At 35.9% G+C, this 19,358-nt stretch overlaps 1 protein-coding gene and 1 non-coding gene across 11 annotated transcripts in view; both read right to left on the minus strand.

Moving 5' to 3' along the window:
- The window catches only part of TANC2 (tetratricopeptide repeat, ankyrin repeat and coiled-coil containing 2), a 361,571-nt gene that overhangs the window by 158,865 nt on the left and 183,348 nt on the right, over positions 1–19,358 (minus strand). For 6 of the 10 annotated variants that reach the window (XM_019466612.2, XM_019466610.2, XM_019466608.2 and 3 more), the window contains one exon: positions 11,296–11,406. The exons of the other annotated variants lie outside the window; for them this stretch is intronic. In XM_019466612.2, coding sequence (XP_019322157.1) covers positions 11,296–11,406 — 111 coding nt within the window. The remainder of the gene's footprint in view (positions 1–11,295; positions 11,407–19,358) is intronic. 10 annotated transcript variants of the gene reach the window in all.
- On the minus strand, positions 215–321 carry LOC128774418 (U6 spliceosomal RNA). The gene has a single exon (XR_008418985.1). It is a non-coding gene; the product is annotated as a U6 spliceosomal RNA (small nuclear RNA).

The raw sequence follows: 19,358 nt of genomic DNA on the forward strand, positions 1-19,358 counted from the left end.
ACGTTTCCCTAATACCACTAGAAGTTATTGGTTGAAGAAAGTCTCCCTTAGTTCTTTTCAAAGTAACTTCAAGTTTCTACTGTTCAGTCATACATAATGTTTTCTCCTTCCATAGCTAGCCCCAGCAGCTAATAACAAATGATATTCCAAACGGTAGCAGATGTAAGCTAAAAAATGATCGAAATCAGGAACTCTCTTTTTTTTTTTTCTTTTTAAAAATATGGAGTGCTTCAGGAATTTGCACATCATCCTTGCACAGGGGCCTTGCTAATCTCTGTATCATTCCAATTTTAAAAGTACATGTGCTGCCAAAGCGAGCGCTAAATCGGGAACTCTTGATCCAACGTCCTCTGCTACCTGCTCTTTTGGGAAACTATGAATCCCCTGAAACTGTATGTTTTAATAGGGAGAGAGTACAGGAAATTTTCATTCTTCCATCCTCCAGTGCTTCTTTGCTACTTCCTAAAGAAAGTAACGACTCCCGGTAGCCCACAGTCAAGGCTGTAAATTCAAATACTTTCGAGATAAAAGCAGTTTTGATAGATCTGTCATGGCTGGGTTAATGGTAGTAGGAAATGATAAAGTGTATTGAACTGCAGAGTGTAAAGCCAATGTGAGGGCATTTTCACCTTAATTTTTAAAAATATGCTTGCCAAGCAGGTTTTTGAACAATTGTCTAGAAAAAGTTGTCTACTTTTTTAAGGTTAAATAGAAGTTAGAGGTTAGGATGAAGGTCTAAGTTTTCCATAGTTCTAAGGACTACCTCTCAGTATGGACCAGAGGACAGAAAAGTAGGGAGGAATGGTCCAGGACATAGATGGGGAAACTAGATCCATGTGAGGCTATCAATGACACAGGTCACTGTCAATCCTCAATTGAGGAAAAATAGCCTAAGTTGGGGAAGATACATAAGAATCCAAAGAATCTTTAATTACTCGACCCATCTCTTAAAAGTGGTGAATCTCTCCTACTTAACCCTTCCTTCTCTTTCAAATTACTGCCTTCTTTAACTCACCTAGAGCCTAAGTTAAAGGATCAACTTTTAGGGAATCTCTCCAGTTGCAGAGGGGACTATTTAGATGCCTTGCTTGCGAGTATGAAATGGGAGTAAGCAATAATGCAACTTCGGTAGAACACTTTACTCCAGCCTTTCTTGTTAATTTTGGTTTGTTCAGACCAGTTTTCAGATAAAATTATTACCTAAGGCAACAGACCTAAAGGTTTTATTAATTTTTTGAAAACCTAGGTATCATACAAAATTTTTTATGTAGGTGCAATTTACTGGAGAGACTGTCTACAAACTTCATTGGTAATCATTTTGCAATATGTACATATATGAAATCATGCATATTATATACCTTTAACTTATATAATATTATATACATCAATTATATCTCAAAAAGCTGGAAAAATTTTTTAAAAATATGCTTCCTAAAAAACAGTAAGTAAATTTATCTAATATTTAATAATCCTGTAGTCTTTCTACTAATAATTTTAGACATAAATAAATGGGCAAAAAGTCGCCCACACATACACAAACATAGTTGTTCTCTCTTTTGCTATTTAGGGATTAAATTTTTAAAAGATTAGGGACTCTACATAGTAATTCATCAGTCTGGCACTTAGCTAAGAAAACAGGCTTTTAAATGCTAATAATCTTCTATCACAACACTCTACTTCTGATCCTCTCCCACTCAAGTGGGAATCACTGCAGAGATAGGATATATAGAGACAGAAAGTACTCATTGCTGGCAACACTTACAGTAGTATTTCCTTGCCTACACAACTGCCTCCAGTGTACAAGAAGTACTATGTGTATATTGATGTATGGTGATGACTATTTGGCTGGGATAAAAAGCAGTATTTGACAAGCTCAAGAATCTTGAATCCTTCACTGAAATCTCTAAGACTGATGTTTCTCACTGAGTGTTCCTTTGGGTTTTTAACTGAGGTTTCTAATGTCTGCTTTGAATAGACATACGTTTGAGATACAAATTATGGTAAAGAAGCGTTACTTCTATAATGTGGTATTTCCATATTATTCCCCTACTGGCCTGGATTTCCTCATCCATAGCACAATTTATTCTAATGTGGAAAGCTAGGTATTTATATACTGGTCACAGTAAGGAAAGTATTATCCTCAAAACTCATATTTGTCTAAATAACAAATTTACTCCCCTGCTGGCTTCCAAACTGGGATTTATTCTAGAAACTGAACACAAAAACAGCATGATCTAATCGTGTAGGCTTAAAGAGAAAAGCACCATTCTAGGAAGATTTCACTGTACTGTAATAGTCAGTATAGACTGGGAAAGACCTACAGAGAGTTATATGAAAAGTAGCAGGTAAGTTTTAAAAATAAAATGGGTAGGAAAGCAGGAATTCTGGTGAACTAGTAGCTAAAATCTTTAAAGATTGGTAGGATCTCAGAGTGTACAGAAGCTGCATCAAGGAAGGGCAGTGACTGGTACAGTCTGATGATGTGAGATGTAAAGCTGAAGTACTAGGGAAGAAAGTAGGGGAATGGTCTAGAATTGACTCTCCTGGGTTAGCTATTATTAGAATTTTTGGGGGGTGCGCATCACAAGAATTTAATACTTTCTTCAGTTGTTTGAATGTGGTATTTTCTTTTCATCTCCCTGAGAAATTGAAGAACGAGGGGTCAGGAATCCAGCCTTACTGGTGGTATTGAAGCTATGTGTTTGCAGTAGCTGCCCTTTCTTCAAGGACTCGTCTGTCTAACGCCAAAAGATATGCTTATAGCACAAATTGTTCCTTACATCATTCTAATGGTTTCCAAATAATCTGCTGAATGTTTTGGGTGGTGTGTACGTGTTATCTGACACAGGAGCTCTTAGGAGAATTTGCGTATGTTTCATATACTCCTGATTTTCTGTCCTTGATATCTACTATTACTTATCTCTAGTATTTGCCTCTACTTTTTATTCTGGCATTTTCCTTGTTTGCAAAATGTCCCAATTTTTAGTAGTTGCTATCATTTTATAGTTGACCATTGGTCCATTTAGTATTTGTTGAGTTTTAGATAGCAGTTATTGGTCTGAGCACTAGGGATACAGTGATGAAAAAGGTGGACAAGTCCCACATCCATAGATCTTGTAATTTAGCGTCATGCATGTAGCATAAACTAACATCTCAATTCCCTGGATTACAATTCAGGAAATCCTGTTCTAAGTAAGGATATCTGTTCTCATATAGTAAAATATAGCTTAAGATGGTAAGTGGATATAGTAATTTTCTATAAGGTATATGATTTGTGCATGCTTTTTAAGCACAAATATGTTTAAATACTGGCCACGTATTGGTGAGAAATAATGTTATACTTGGAAAAAATTTTTTGAATAGTGGTCAGAAAGAAAGGAACAGTTCAAAGGGGGTGGTAAGTTATCTTTGTTCTTTATTCCTTCTTTCTATGTTGATCAAGAAAAACAAATCAGTACTAAGAGATAAATCAGCAAATGTTAGCTGTAGCATCAGAATCTTTTTTTTATTAAAAAAAGTTTTTTTAACATTTATTTTATTTTTGAGAGAGCAAGACAGAGCGCAAGCAGGGGAGGGGCAGAGAGAGACGCAGTATCCAAAGCAGGCTCCAGGCTCTGAGCTGTCAGCACAGAGCCCAGTGTGGGGCTTGAACTCATGAACCGTGAGATAGTGACCTGAGCTGAAGTCAGCACATGACCTAGGTGCCCCAGCATCAAAATCTTAATATGGCACTACGAGACAGATTTTTCTAAGCCCAAACCTCATGAAAGTGGCATAAATTACTTTCATTGAATACACTTTTCTATAAAAGTCAAAATCCATTACAGTAAACTTAAAGATATAAGAGCATTGGTTATAAATTGCTTAATAGTGCAGATTAGTAATTTATAATCTGTAAATAATCTGTATAGATAAAGCAAGGGAAAGACCTATAGATAGTTATAAGAAGGACAGCAGAGAGTTTCTGAATATTAAAAGGGTAGGATACCAGGAATATATGGAATTTTTCTATTGGAATGCGAGGCTGAGAAAGATTTATGCTTCCAGACCATGGAATGGTACATATAAAATATGTAGGGGGAAAAAAACAAGAAAAATTTGTTGCTTGATTTGAACAGCTTTCCTCAAAATTCCAACTTACTCCCTTAAGTATAGATTGGACCTAGTGACTTGCTTCTAGCAAACAGAATATGGCAAAAAGTGATAGGATGTCACTTTTTTTTAAAGTTTTATTTATTTAAGTAATCTCTACATCCATGTGGGGCTTGAGCTCACGACCCAGAAATCAAAAGTCATATGCTTTTCCAAGTGAGCCAGCCAGAAGCTCCATCACTTTTGAGATCATACTCTAAAAGCTCGTCCCTTTCATTTTGCTTGCACTTACTCTGCCTTTTGCTTGCTTGCTCTCATGAAGCAAGCTGCCATGTTGTAAGGTGTCCTATGGAGAATCCACATGGAAAGGAACTGAAGGCGACCTTCTGCTAAAAGTCAGTGAGGAACTGAGACCCTCAGTTCAACAGCCCACAGGAAATCGAATCCTTCCAATAATCATATATATAAACTCAAAAGAGGATCCTTCCTCTGTTGAGCATTGAGATGATTATAACTCAGGCTGTCAACTTGACTGCAGCTTGTGAGTGACCCTGAGCCACAGAGAAGCTAGATTCCTGACCCATGGAAACTGTGAGATGGTAAATGCTGTTCTTTTAAGTTACTAAGTTTTATGGTAATTTGTTATACAGCAATAGATAACTAATACAAGGATCTATTCTCAAGGGTTCTTAATGAAAATAAATAGACTTTAACCAACACTTCCCATAAGTCTCATAAGCACAAATATTGTAACGCATCACTTCTAGATAAGGAAAAACACATGGACATTGGGCTGCAGGAACTTATACGCAGCTTAGGAAAATAAAACATAAAAACCAACTTTATTTTCAGAAGTAAGTTTATAATACTATATACATGTGACAGAGAAGTTATTAGTCCTAACAACTGATGTTCCAGAAGCTTGGCTAAGTAAATTATGTATATTATCTTATTTAATCACAAACACCCTATGGAGTAGGCAATATTACTATCTTCATTTTACAAATGAGGAACCAGAAGATTAGGAAGATTAAGTAATAAAAGTTACACAGCTAATATGTGGCACAGCTAGAACTGAATCCAAGCTTGTCTGATCCCAGGGCTTGGGCTATTTACCACAGTGAAAAACTGCCTCCATTAAAAAACACCAAAACCCAAAACCCATACAACTTAGCATCTATGCATATACAATAGATTGCTTGTAAAAACAACCAATGAGTACAGGGTATAGCTGTAATTTTATCCTCTTTGCAAAGTACTCTAAAAAGGCTGATAGCCTTACCCACAGCATTCTTAGATAAAAAGTCATTAAAGGTTCCAAAAAATTATAATAATTGTAGCTAAGATTTATATAGCACTATGGACCACATGCATAATTGTTTTGATTATTTCACATATTTTAATCTATACATCTTTGCAGCATTCCTATGGTGTAGGTAATATTATAATCTCCATTTTACAGATAAGGAAATTAACTATACTTATGGGTAAGTAATTTGCTCAACTTCACACAAACAGTAAGTGACAGAGTTAATATGTGAACACAGCTGCTCTGGCTCTAGGGTCTGTAGTCTACACTAGTGCATTTTACTCTAAACCAGTGCATTTTACTGCCTCAAAACCGTAAGTTGAAATAGTTTTCAGTTAATAGGAAAACTGTCCTTTTGGATATCTAACATGGATCTAAGCACCACATTTATAGGCTAAGTCTTTAGAATCTGTGATGCAAAACACCTTGAGAAAAGTTAATTTAAAAGTTAGTGGGATGAGACTACTCTTCTTTTAAACAATGATAAAATGTAAGTCAGGAAAACACCTAAAAGCGATCAAAGTGAAACACTTTATTCAACAAAGCATCTGTCCATTGAAATAACTTTCTAACATGTTAGAACTTACTACTGGATAAGGAAGTGTGGGGAAGAAAAGCTTTTCATATTCATATTCTAGTTCTTTGGCATGCTTATTTTCATAACCAATAATCAGGCATTGTCTCTTGTACTTAAAATACACTGTAATGTGTTCAGTTTCTCTCTCTGCTTCTGAGCTCTACTTTCTGTACTGACTTTCACATTGTGATTTGGGCAGTGCTGTGTTTCAGTTATTCCCTTCAGTCCATTTACAAGTCTGTCCACTGTCCAGATTTTAGCTTTTTCTTTTCTTTTCTTTTTTTTTTTTTCGGTTCTAATAGTTGTGCCATTAACAGCCTCTGTTTCATTTCAACCTTTAAACAGGAATTCTTTTTTCCTTCTTTTTTTTTTTTTAACATGGGTAACATATGTGTCACAGACTACGTTGGGAGTCTGTTATAGAAAGAAGTACATATGTACATTATAGAATAGTATTGTGTATAATAAGGAGTTTAGAGACCCCCCTAAAGCTCACCAATTTAATTCAGATTAAAAACCCTGCTTTATACTTATTGTGTTTACAACAGAGTAGACAAAGGGAATATAAACAAAACATAACAGAAGATGTGAATTACAAGACAAAAGCTTCTGGTGTCTATATGCCAATGAAAAATCCTATTAGAAGGTTTAATATGCAATCTTAAGTATAAAATTCAAAGCAAAACAAATGAAGCATGCCTAACTAAGATTTGATAAGTTCTCAGAAAAAAAGGGAAAGAAGATAAAACAAATCATCAAGGTTCAAGGAATTATTCACTTTATAGAAAACATTTACCTATAGTGGCTTGTACTTGTGCGACAGAATGTACACTGCTGCTAAGAAATCCAAAGGAAAAATCCTTTACACATTAAAAAACATGTAACATGAATACGTGCCAAATAACTACCATAAAACGCTCTTCCATTCTTGAGTTTCAAATACATCCTAATTTTATTGTCGCCTTAAATAACACTGTCCTTTGAAGGACAGTGCCATTTTAAAAGAGATTGAAAAGGATCTCTTATAAAAAGATTAATCTCAAATGTCTCTGAGAATATTCAGTGTGGATAAAATCCTGCCTGTTTTCAGAACACTAGTCTGTACTTTGGCCCTTAACTCTGCACGTGTAGTCAAAAGTCCTGTAAAACTGTTGACTTGTTCTGCCATGTGTGTCAAGGGTCTATGGTTGAAATGACGCATTATTATAATGTACAATATGAAAACTTAAGAAATGAAGGTATAAATGAAGAGTATCACCATCCTTTGGTGACATCTGATTACCAAAAAATTTCAATACAAATTTGTTTGGCAGAACTTTTAGAAAGTGAACGAAGTGTAATGATATTAATGGATAAGAAAAATAGGGAAGGTGCTCTTATCTATTTTGCCTGAACCAAGCATTTGGCATATATACTAATTTTACTTAAAATTAACAACCCTAAGAGATAGACCTAGCATAAAAAGGCCTATTTCTATCACAAGTTTATAGATAAAGAATTCAAGGTTATGAAAGTTACACGGAGTTACTGCTAGAAGGTAACAGAGTCAGAAATTAAACCAGATCTAATTCTAGAACTTGAGCTCTCATTCCTAACATACGCTGCCCAAGAACAAAACTTAAAACAATCCCACCACCCAGATATACCCACTGCTAACACGAGCATTATCTCACCAATCCCACTCTCTCCTGACTTTCCAACCAAATCTTGATTCCCTTGCTCTTTGGGCAACCCATGTTTTCCCTATGAATGTATATATTCAAGTATCTATACAAATACATATTTGTTAAGTTACAGAAAAACATCATGGTATATACAACGTCACTGTGACAAGAAACTGAGGCACCAAGACATTATATGACATGTTCAGGATCATATGACTCGCAGGGGAGAAGTCAGAACTGAAACACATACATTTAACTAAAGAGGATCCTAAATCTTTACATCTTTTCCCCCTGATTATTCAGAAAACACTTTAACATCCTGTGGTATACTTCAGGATTATCACTATAATAATAAAAAAAATTAGTTAGCATTTATGAGCATTTTACTATGAACCAAGCTTTCTGCTAAGTGTTTTATATTTATTAATCTGATTTAAGATTATTACTCCCATTTTTACAGATGAGGAAACTGAAGGTCAGAAAAGGTTAAGAGTCTTTTCTAAAACCACACAGCTAATGAACAGTGCCATAAGCAGGAAAGTTAAGAGTGTAGGATGAATCTGTTCTTTTACCTTGGGAATTGTTTTTATTAAAATCACTGATATAAGTCGGTTACCCTAAAAACAGACTACAGCTCAGCTTCATAGTTAAAAACTGAATTTTCTGCTTTTTAATTTAAGGATAGTTAAGGGGTATCTATGGAATTTAAACAGTAATAGAATTATGGGCAATCAATTTCTGGGCCACACTGTGTCCACTTGAAGAGTTCAACAATAAATTCTGCTTCTGACCCTATACAAATCACTTAAATTCTCTAGGTCTTAGTTTCCGCACTGTAAGACGATTACCAAGCACAGGTCACTTACCATCCGCTACAGTCTGGTAGGTCAGTTATGTAACACCATCAATCATGTCCATGGTTTCAAGTAAAGAACCAAAACATACTGTTTACTTGTGTTTTTCTCACATTTTCTGCATACAACAAATCTGATTTTGAGGAACAGTAAAACTTAAGTTAGGTATTTTAGAATCTAATGAGATGTAGACTGAATTCCTTAATTTATTAAACAAATATTCTGGATTGACAGCTATGTCCCAGTGTAGCTTTCCCTGGACTTTACAGACCGAATATCTAGTTCTGGTTTGATCCACAATTTCCTTTGTGGAATCAACGTTAAAAACTATGTGTAAGTACACGGGCACAAAAGGACAAACCAAGAGACATATCCCTTTCTTAGACACAAAAGCTTTATTCTTCCAACCTAAAATGCAGGCATCAAAAGGCTGGAGTTTAGATAATACAGAAACAACATCCTGAATAATGCCTCAGAGGTCAACAGCAGAGGGAACCCTACAGACTTCCAGCACTATTCACTGGACTGCTTGTAAGCAGCCCGCAGCAGTCCTGTGACCAGCTGCCCCTCCAAGCGTGCAAGTTGCATCAGCAGCTTCAGCAGCACCTGGGAATTCTTGAGCCAAGCAAATCCTCAACCCAACCCAGGGTTACTGAATCAGAAATTCTGAGGGTGGGCCCAGAAATCTGCATTTAAACAAGCCTTCCTGGTAATTCAAAAGCATGCTAAAATCGGAAAACCACTGCTGGAGAACCTCTGGTTTATGACTGTTGTGTCTGTGAGATACACTGTTTTCCTAAATTTGTATGTGATCATGAATAAAGCAGATGGACAAGAAGAACAACAGATTTAACTGCATGATACAAATATAAGTGTACAATAAAATATCTCTGTTCTGTCAACATATCCTACGTAAGAGAAATTAAAGAAGAATGGATTGTTTGTTTGCTTTGTGAGTATACTGGACTCATCTGGTTATTGTGAAGTATTGGTACATGAAGAAGGTAATAGCTTCAACGCCCAGGTCACTAATCTTATCTCAGTAGAAACTTATTTTCAGAGAGTTTAATAACTTTATTATACAAGAGTAAAAGAGTAAGAAGTTTCTGTGCTTTAAACCTTTCAGATAAGAAATGGAGAGAACGAGGAGCATGGCATTTAACACTTTGGCACATGTGTTAGCTTCTTCCCGGCTTTCTGAAAATCTAAACTGAGGTTTAGTTTGGTTCAATTCCAATTCAGCAAAGATTCATATTTGTGGGAAACATACATAAATAATAACGTGGATAAGATTTTTCATAGTGATTCAGCACTGGCATTGCCACAAACAGCAACTACCTTGCCTTCTGCCGATAATAGCTACATTAGATTAAAGATGTCAGATAGGCACTCAGGAAGTGAAAGATTAGTCTCCCTGACATTCTGACTTGCAAATCTGGAAAAGAAAAGGCCTCTGACGGTTTCTCTGCCAAAACTCAAGGCAGGGATAGGGAATTAGTACATTTATTTAGTTTATTGCACTAAAATTTGCATGAAGAAATGCAAAGCACACTATTCCACTGCCCAGGCAGTGTGACAGTACCTCAAAACATGAAAAAGATTCTTTTGACAATGTGCTACCGTGCCATTTAAAGAGCTATTCTGTTCCTTTTAGAAACAGAAAAGCTGGTTCTTAATATATAACCGTGCTTGTTTTAAAAACAGTCCTCTACAACAGTGGATGAAGCCCAGGATTCTGCAGCCTCAAAGTAAAATCCCCAAGGTGTTTCAATATTGAAAACTGATTCATACAATCAATTTCTCTGATTAAGTTTGGCCCAGGTTTTCGCCTAGTCTTTTTTTTTTTTTTTTTTTGGAAACATGTCTCATCTGACTTCAGAGCTCTATTATCCAGACATTTCAGATTAGAGCTATTGACACATTCCCTAGAACTAAAAATTATTTTATTCTGCTGACCCCTAATGCTGTAAATATGTAGTGGTTTCATTCTCTGTGGTTTAGCATCAATTTTAATGAGCAGGAATAAACAAAAGACCTAAAACCAAGTCTTCTAAGGCCCTCTACTAAAGCTCTGGTCTGTATCCTCAACTAGATCTTTGAACATTTCTGACACATCTCTATAGACTCACTGTAGAGTGAGTGTAAAGGATGTTGCCAGGCAACTCATCTTGGTTTGTAAGAATCTAGGCATTGATAATGACTCTGTCTCAGCCTGGCTCCCACAAGAGAAGGGTTTTAGTGAACTCCCACACGTGCTCACAGCCCACAGGCCATTCATGAGAAGAGGTATTTCTAAAAGTGAATGTCCAGGAGTCCAAATTGGGAACCTATAAGGTTTCTTTTCTAATTTAAGTTTAATGTTTCCAACATCACAACTATTTTTTGTAATTGTCCAGAAATCCAATAGGGATTAGAAAAAGTGGGTCATAGATAAAGGGCTAGTGTTAAATGAACCTTTTTATTCATATCTTTAATATTCTTGTTTGCACATGGCCAAAGCAGTATTTCTTCAAGTATCTCAAATCACAAAAATCACCCTGAAAACTATCTACCAAAATTATTTTAATTCCTTTGAAAATTATCCTTGAAATGGTTTTCCACACTTAACTCATTATTCTATCAATATTCAAAAAGGATATTCAGTAAAAACTATGTTCTAATATGGAAAATATGCGATCAGTTGCAAAAGGGGTTACGGATACGTTTTTATGAATAATATACATGCTAAACACTGCCCTGCTGGACGGGCCTGCTCCGAACCTCCCTCTGTCAAAGCAGACACTTCGCATGCGTGCTTACCAGGACAGTATGCATCCACGTCCAGTTTCTGAGCTGAAGCGAGGGTTGGTGAGCCAAGCTCGGATTCTGGAATTCGTGGGCTCTCAACAAACTTTGCCTTCCTCAGAGGGGCTAAGGACAAAAAAAGAGACAGAGAGAGAGGGAGAGGGAAAAAGGAGAAAGAGAGAGAAAAGAAAACAGAAAGTAAGGAAGAAAGAAAAAGAAAAGAGAAACAGGGAAAGAGAAGGGAAAGAGAGAAACACAGAGGGGTCATGAGTAAGGGGAACAGCAGGCAACAGATGGAAGCACTTAAATGAACGACACACTCTGTCAGACTCAGATCAGGTTACCCTAGTTTTTTGTGCCAGAAAAAAAAATTAACTGCATTCTTCATAGAGGAGATGGGTCTTGTTAAGAAGTCACTGCAAACTGGAAGAGCTAAAATCTAATATTCAAAACCGTGAGCCTAAGTTGTAACTATCTATTACCTTTAGCTACTTTCTCTCTATAAAGCAAAGAGCTTTTTATTTTCCTTTGCCATTAAATACAAGTATTAACTGAGGAAAGTATAGGGCTAAGTTTTAAAATTTGTTTATAATAATTGTAATCAAAGGTTTTCTTTATTCAGAAATAACTACTATAACAGTTGTGATAAATACCATAACTAGGATTAATCTACTTGGCTTAAAAGGAAATCAATCACCTGACTGCTCAGCTTTTAAGGTAAAAAGTCAAAACTGCTAGTGGACTGAGGTATTATCTAGGCCATGCCAGTCTGACACCGGATGCTACAGGTAAAGTAATGTGATTTAGTTACACATAGAATCACAAGGTCTTCCCCTGGATTAGTAATATTCTATGCCATGGAATCCATTCATTCTTATAAAGAATGAAATAAAAAGTATACTTCACAAATTGAAAGTTTTACTTATTAAAGGCTTGTATAAATTCTATTTATTGATTTTTGGGGGAAGAGTTAAGGAACACTAGTGATATACATTTAAATAATCACTTTAATACATTAAAAGTTAAAATTATGAAGATTAGTTTGGTACTCTCAAACTGAGTTCCATTAAATAAAGTACAACAGGGCGAAAGTGCTTAGCATAACACTGGCTCAAAAGTATCAGTTGAATCTGAAATTGAGTTGTATGTGTTTTATTTATGTCATAACTATAGGTGTCCAAGACATGTGAGTGCTTAAGATCACATTACTTTTTTCAAAAGTTTCTGCATGTTCTTCAAAATCCTCATCCATTACTGATCCACAGAGGATTCTAAGTTATTCCTAAGAGACCCTGTAAAAAGTAATATAAAACTTTGTCATTATACTGGCCAGAATTCTTCTCTATTTTCTCTGGAGGATAAAAATAATGAAGTATTAATAAAATACAGAAAGTACTTTTGAAATGTGCCAATACTCAAAACCTACAGGCAACTAAATCACATTTTAAATCTTAAGATATGTATGTATATTTTAAGTGTATGTTAAAAAACAAAGTAAATCTTGTTACTGTCTCCATAGCAACAAGAGCTAAGGGTGCTAACAGTATGGTTCTCTGCCAAAAGCAAGCTTTAGAATAGCAGAGCTCTCACCTCTGCTAAAACTGTAATAATTGAGCCTATTTTTAACAGTCACTATCACAAATGAAGATCTCAAGTGATTTATATATGCAGATCTGCAGGCTACTAATAGCCACTAGAGTCTCTTTCATTATAATCTCACCAACCAATTCAAAAATAATGAAACATTTTATTTATCCAGTATTGATTTGTATAGAAGAAATTACTATAATTTAATTCTAAAAGCTATTAAGTCCTTTACTAGAATTTTATTATTTTATTTTATCATAGCAGCAGAATACTATTTTACCTGCTGAGTTCTGACAAAGACAGCATTGGTCCCTGCTCAAGGGATACTATATATCTAAAAATCTTAATAACATTTTTTATAATTAAAATAGTAGACAGACAGAAATTAGCAACTTAAGGTAGATATGTAAGGAAGAAACTGAAGGATGGCAGGAGCAATGTATAAGGGGGGGTATGAGGAATGTATAAGAATTATGAGGTGGAGTCAAGGGATTAAAGCAGGATCCTAGAAATCTGTGAAGCTCAATGCCAGGGTGACGTCTCGATTTTCCCTTCTCAGGAATTCCAACTGAGGTTACCTTTACAGCTCATAGACGGCATTTGATTCTTCTTTCCTACCTACATACCTATTGTCATCCATGGGATACTATACATGTGTAATAATGACTTTACATGATTTTTTAAGGTAGATTATAATGTTGCTCTCATCCAAATTATAAAAAACCTAGTGCTATCTGTAAGTTAATCAAACACAGGAGGTACAATATAGGTATGACACATTGTCCATAGTCTTAATAGTACTCAGTGGAGAACATAAAAGGTCAGGTTGGAAGACTGGACACAATATTTTGCTCAGAAGCCTAGAATTTTAATATATTTCATCATAAAAAAATGACATATAAGATGAATTCAGCTGGGTACACAAATTCTGTGTCCAAAGGGTTTACCAGATAGTTTTCAAAAAAGTGGCTGAAATGAGATGGGTAGGAGGATTCTAAAACCAAACCAGGTATTTTACTGTGACAGAACATGGTAGTATAGTAGTGAGGGGTTGGGTAGCATAGGAATTAAGGTCTGGGCCCTAAAACCAGAAAGCTTAAGTTAGATTCCATCTCTTCTACTTTTTCCTAGCTGAGAATGTTTCTCTAAGTTTCCTATCAGTTATTTGGACTTAATAACATTACCTACATGTACCATGGGGGAATTGTAAGGAGTATACTAATTAATTAAAATAAATGCTCATGGGGCACTTTGGTGGCTCAGTCAGTTAAGTATTTGACTCCTGATTTCGGCTCAGGTCATGATCACATGGCTCGTGAGTTTGAGCCCCAAGCTGGGCTCTGCAGAGAGCACAGAGAAAAAAAAAAATTTTAATTAAATAAAATGCTCAGAACAATGTGAGCACATAATAAATCCTCTGTAAATGCTAGCTATTTTTATTACTGTTTTTGCTGTTGTCATCATCACCACCATCACACATTCAGCATGATTTGGAAAGTCTGAATTGCGTGTGTATTGGGAGGGGGGTTAAAACAAAGACCTCTAAGGTGTCATAGGGGAATGACAACAACAGTGATATCACCAACTTTTTTTTTTTTAATTGAGAAGGAAATAATATTGAAGAAAACATGTTATAACTTAGAAGGTGGCAGACTACCCAAACCAAAAAGGCTTAGGTTAGACAATGAGAAGTACGTGTGTAAAAAAAAAAGAAAATTACATAGTATGATTTATATCACTGGTTCTCAAAATGTGCTGACCGGCAGCAGAGCATTATTTGGGAATTTGTTAAAAATGGAAATGATCGGACCCCACCTAAGATCAGCTGAATCAGAAACTGCGGAAGTTGGGGCCCAGCACTCTGTGTTTAGCTAGCCCTCCAATGATTCTGATACACGCTAAAGTTTGTGAATATTGGATTAAAGAAAAGTATCTATAAATACCTCATCATAGCAGATCAGTAAAGGGGCTTTCCTAAGAAAAAAGCTGTAATAAGATATAAATCAAGGCCTCATCTCTAGGAGTATTAATGTATATGGTACAAGTTAAGGTTTTGTATTTTTTTTCCAGTCACTATTTTAGCAGTATAACTGTTGTGTTATGTTTTGTTTATTTTTTAAAGAGTCCCAAGTTATAAGTATCCATCATGTGGGGCCTATTTTGGAGAGGGAGAGCAGTATTTTCTATACTAATTCTCCCAAGATCCCTTGGGGAGGAGACAAAGGGGTGGGCAATAAACACAATCAGATATATCACAAAGGTGTGTTAATGGTGAAAGAGAAAAATCTGCCTCTGTTGGTGCTCTGTAAACTGGAATGTTGTAGACAATGTTGCAGCACACCTAATCTAAGCAGGTATAAAGGCATTAAAATAAGGATTTTAAGTAACTGAATAACTACTAAAGTATTTGTCTTCGATGAAGTTTTCAAAGCAGAAGGGAATTTTTAGGAAGGAACTGGCACGAGACTCAAATAGTTATGGGAGATAGGTCTGCAGGGAGACCAAATCAAAGCCAGGATCAGGAAAATGAGAACTGAAGGATACATTTAAGATGAGAACAAACATAAAGTACCAAGAAACTGTTTCCACAAAGTTGGTTTTACAATAAAAAGCATATTCAGTAAAATTAATCTAAGACAAATTAATTGTCAAATGTGAGAGCACAGCAAAAAGATTATAGCTATAAGGGAGAAAAAGAAATACAAGGCATCAAGTCAGAGAGGAATAAGTAAAATTATCTCTGTTTGCAGATGACATTCCTTAAATGAAGATGAAGATTCTACAATAAAACTGAGAATAAAACAAACTGAGCAAAATTGCAAGGTCAATACATAAAAATATACTAACGATGAGCAATCCCAGAATGAAATTAAGAAAACAATTTAAAATAGCAACAAAAAGAATACTTAGGAATAAACTTAATCAAGGAAGCTTAAGACTTGTACACTGAAAAACTACAAACTGTTGCTGAAATTAAAGCCACACATAAAGGGAAAGACATTTCTTGTTCATGGATTCAAAGACTAGTACTGTCAAAATGGCAATACTTCTCAAAGTGATCTATAGATTCAATGCAATCCTAATAAAAGTCCCAATGACATTTTTTGCAGAAATAGAAAAATTCATACTAAAATTCATATAGAATCTCCAGGAAACCTGAATAGCCAACCCAATCTTAAAAAGAACAAAGTTGGAGGTCTTATACCTCATTATTTCAAAATTTACTATAAAGCATACTATCATCAAAATGTGTGGTACTGTGCCATAAAGACAGAAATAAACCTCGTGGTCAAATGATTTTACAAAGATACCAAGACCATTTTATGGGGAAAGGATAGTCTTTTCAATAAATGGTTTTGGGAAACTGGATATTTACATGCAAAAGGATTAAGTTGGATCCATATCTACCCCCTATTAAAAAATTAACTCAAAATGGATCAAATACCTAAATGTAAGAATTAAAATTCTAAAACTCTTAGAGGAAAACACAGGAGTAAAATGTTTGAACTGTAGAACTATTAAGGAAGTTAGAGAAAAACAGTGGAAATTTGATCTGGAAAGGGAAAACTGTATTTTAAACAGTTTTTAACAAAGCTTTCACAGGCAGAATCTTATATGAATGTTTGTAACATTTTAGCTCCTAAACATTAGAAAATAAACCTTTAGGTACCATGAATTTCCTGAAGTGGAAGCCTGGGGCAGGGAGAGAAGAAGGAGAGATACTATTTGTGACACTCTTTATTTCCTCCTCCTTAACCCCCACTCAATGCTGGGTTTAATTAATTACTGTTCATGATTGTGCTTAAATGATACAAGCAACACCTTGAAGAAAAGAGGATGCCAAATTTTAGGATGCTAAAATTTACATAACAGTTTATTTTATACTTTTATTCACATTTTTACCTAAACTCACTCAAATTTCATGATTTTTCTATGAGGAAAACATTAACTCTGTTGTAGATGGGAAAATAGAAACCACAAGATCTCTTACCCAAGATCACAGTATTTAAGTGGTAGATTACAAAACCATATCCAGGTCTTTTGAATTAGAATTTTATAGTTTCATTAACAATATTGTTCTTCAAGGTATGGAACTCATTTTAGCGGGAGATTATTTTAAATGATCTATAAAATTGGCAGTAAATAGCAGTGAATTACACAATATGGTGGGCTGTCCTAGTGCCTACCAACATCCTAGTTTCTATTCTTTTCTAGGCAAAGAGGTGACTGCAATTGCCAGCTCTTGTGAAGTTTAGGACTATGTGACTGGTTCTGGCTTATGAAATGAGAACACAGGTGACATAGGCCCTGCATGATATAGTCTGTCTCCTCCTCTGACATAAAAATCAGAGAAGTCTTCTGTTGAGATGGTACAGATACAAGATTGAAGCAGCTTGAATTGCTGGGTCACTATATAAAGAACAGCTGTCCTGGGGCGCCTGGGTGGCGCAGTCGGTTAAGCGTCCGACTTCAGCCAGGTCACGATCTCGCGGTCCGTGAGTTCGAGCCCCGCGTCAGGCTCTGGGCTGATGGCTCGGAGCCTGGAGCCTGTTTCCGATTCTGTGTCTCCCTCTCTCTCTGCCCCTCCCCCGTTCATGCTCTGTCTCTCTCTGTCCCAAAAATAAATAAAAAAAAAAAAAAAAAAAAAAAAACGTTGAAAAAAAAAGAACAGCTGTCCTGGAGAGTTGCCCAGGCTTGCTGGGTAAACTAGAAATAGACCTTCATTGTGTTAAATACTGAGATTTTTAAGGGTGATGTTATGACAGCACTGTCTAGCTTATTCTGACTAATGAAATGGTGATAATGTTATTTCTTTTTCAATTATGTTTCCATCCTTCTAAATAGGTCCAGAAGAAAATTTTAATACACTAATACTAGCTAATCCTCCTTGTTTTGGGGTTTTTTTCTTCGTTTTTTCTCTTTTTTTTTTAAGTAGGCACCACAGCCAGCATAGAGCCCAGCATAGGGCTTGAACTCATGCCTCTGAGATCAAGACGTGAGCTCAAATCAAGAGTCAGATGGTTAATTGACTGAGCCACCCATGTGCCCCAGCTAATTCCCCTTTTTAAGAGGAGGGAAAAGATTTCCGTATCAGTGCCATTTGTAGGTAAAGTGTTTAGCTAGAATTAATGTTCTGGTTAATATTATAGTTACAGCATGTGATACTGACTTTCCAGTTTGACTAATAATATATAGTTTCTTTTAAAGTAAATTTATCTAAATAAAAGCATGGAGTTCAAAAATATTAGGTAAAAAAGTCTCGTTGTAAGTATGGCAAAAATCATGAAGACACTATGCCAATGAATGAAACTTGAGAAACATGCACTGTACTAAACTGCATCTCAACTGGGTAACTAATTTAAGTCTCTATTTTCCTTCCATTCTGTGTTGAGATGGGAGTGGTATATAATCACACTATAAATGCAGTTGCATTTAAATTGGTATCCAATATGAAGGAATAGAGCTGATGAAATATTTTTAGGTAATAAGCACAAGCTACTTCAGTCATAATTGAGATATTGGTTAGGCATTAAAGATAATAAGAGACTCAGGAGATAACCGTTATAAATGGTGAAAATAAGCTAAAAAAAAGACTTCTCATATGAATAGATTTATGGTCATTTGGGTGATCTAGTTATTTGATTAGATAATCAGAGAAGTCTCCTCTTAACATTTTTTTTTTTTTTTTTTTTTGCCATCTTTTCAGGAGGGCCAATCCAGTTCTATATACTTGTAACAGCCACTGATGGCATGGTCAGAAGTCAAAAGTGGGAAAAAGGCCTTCCTCAGCTGCCACTAAGGTGCTCAATCCTTTGAGGAAGCTAAGGCCAAGGTGAAGTTAGGACCTCACTTCAACTAGCAACTAGCACCATGCCTGACAGCATCCGCCCATCATTTGCTTGCACCATGGCCTCTGCCTTGGGAGCTCACCTGCATCTACTTGGCCCTCATCCTTCATGACAATGAGGTGAAGGTCAGGGATGGTAGTAAGATCAAGGCCCTCATTAAAACAGCTGGTGTAAAGGTTGAACCTTTCTGGCCAGGCTTTTTTACAAACTCCCTGGTCAACATCATCTGCACCAGCAGGAGGTCCTGTCCCCTCCACCACGGCTGCCCTAGCTGAGAAGATGAAAAGTGAAAGTGAAGAAAGAAGAATCTGAGGAGTCTGATGATGACGTGAGCTTTGGTCTTTTTGACTAATCCCTCCTTTGTAACATATTCAAAAAAAAGCTAAACTCAAAAAAAAAAAAAAAAAAAAGAAGGTGGGGAAAAAGGCACAGAGCGCATCAGTTATACATAGTACACAACCTCCAAAGAACCTACGTGCAGGGTATTGTGTTATCCTTAAACAAGTGTGGTATGTCAATACAGAAAAGCTTTATTACTCTGTTAAACTGACAGTAAATCAAGAGGTCGTGCTTACATGTGATGGGTGCTTAGTGGGTTCTAACAGGCATAGTTTCTAAATTGTGTACCACACTTCCAAGTAT

The sequence above is a fragment of the Panthera pardus genome, unplaced genomic scaffold (genome assembly GCF_024362965.1).
Source record: "Panthera pardus isolate Hobbes unplaced genomic scaffold, ASM2436296v1 HiC_scaffold_3, whole genome shotgun sequence".
Taxonomy (NCBI): Eukaryota; Metazoa; Chordata; class Mammalia; order Carnivora; family Felidae; genus Panthera; species Panthera pardus.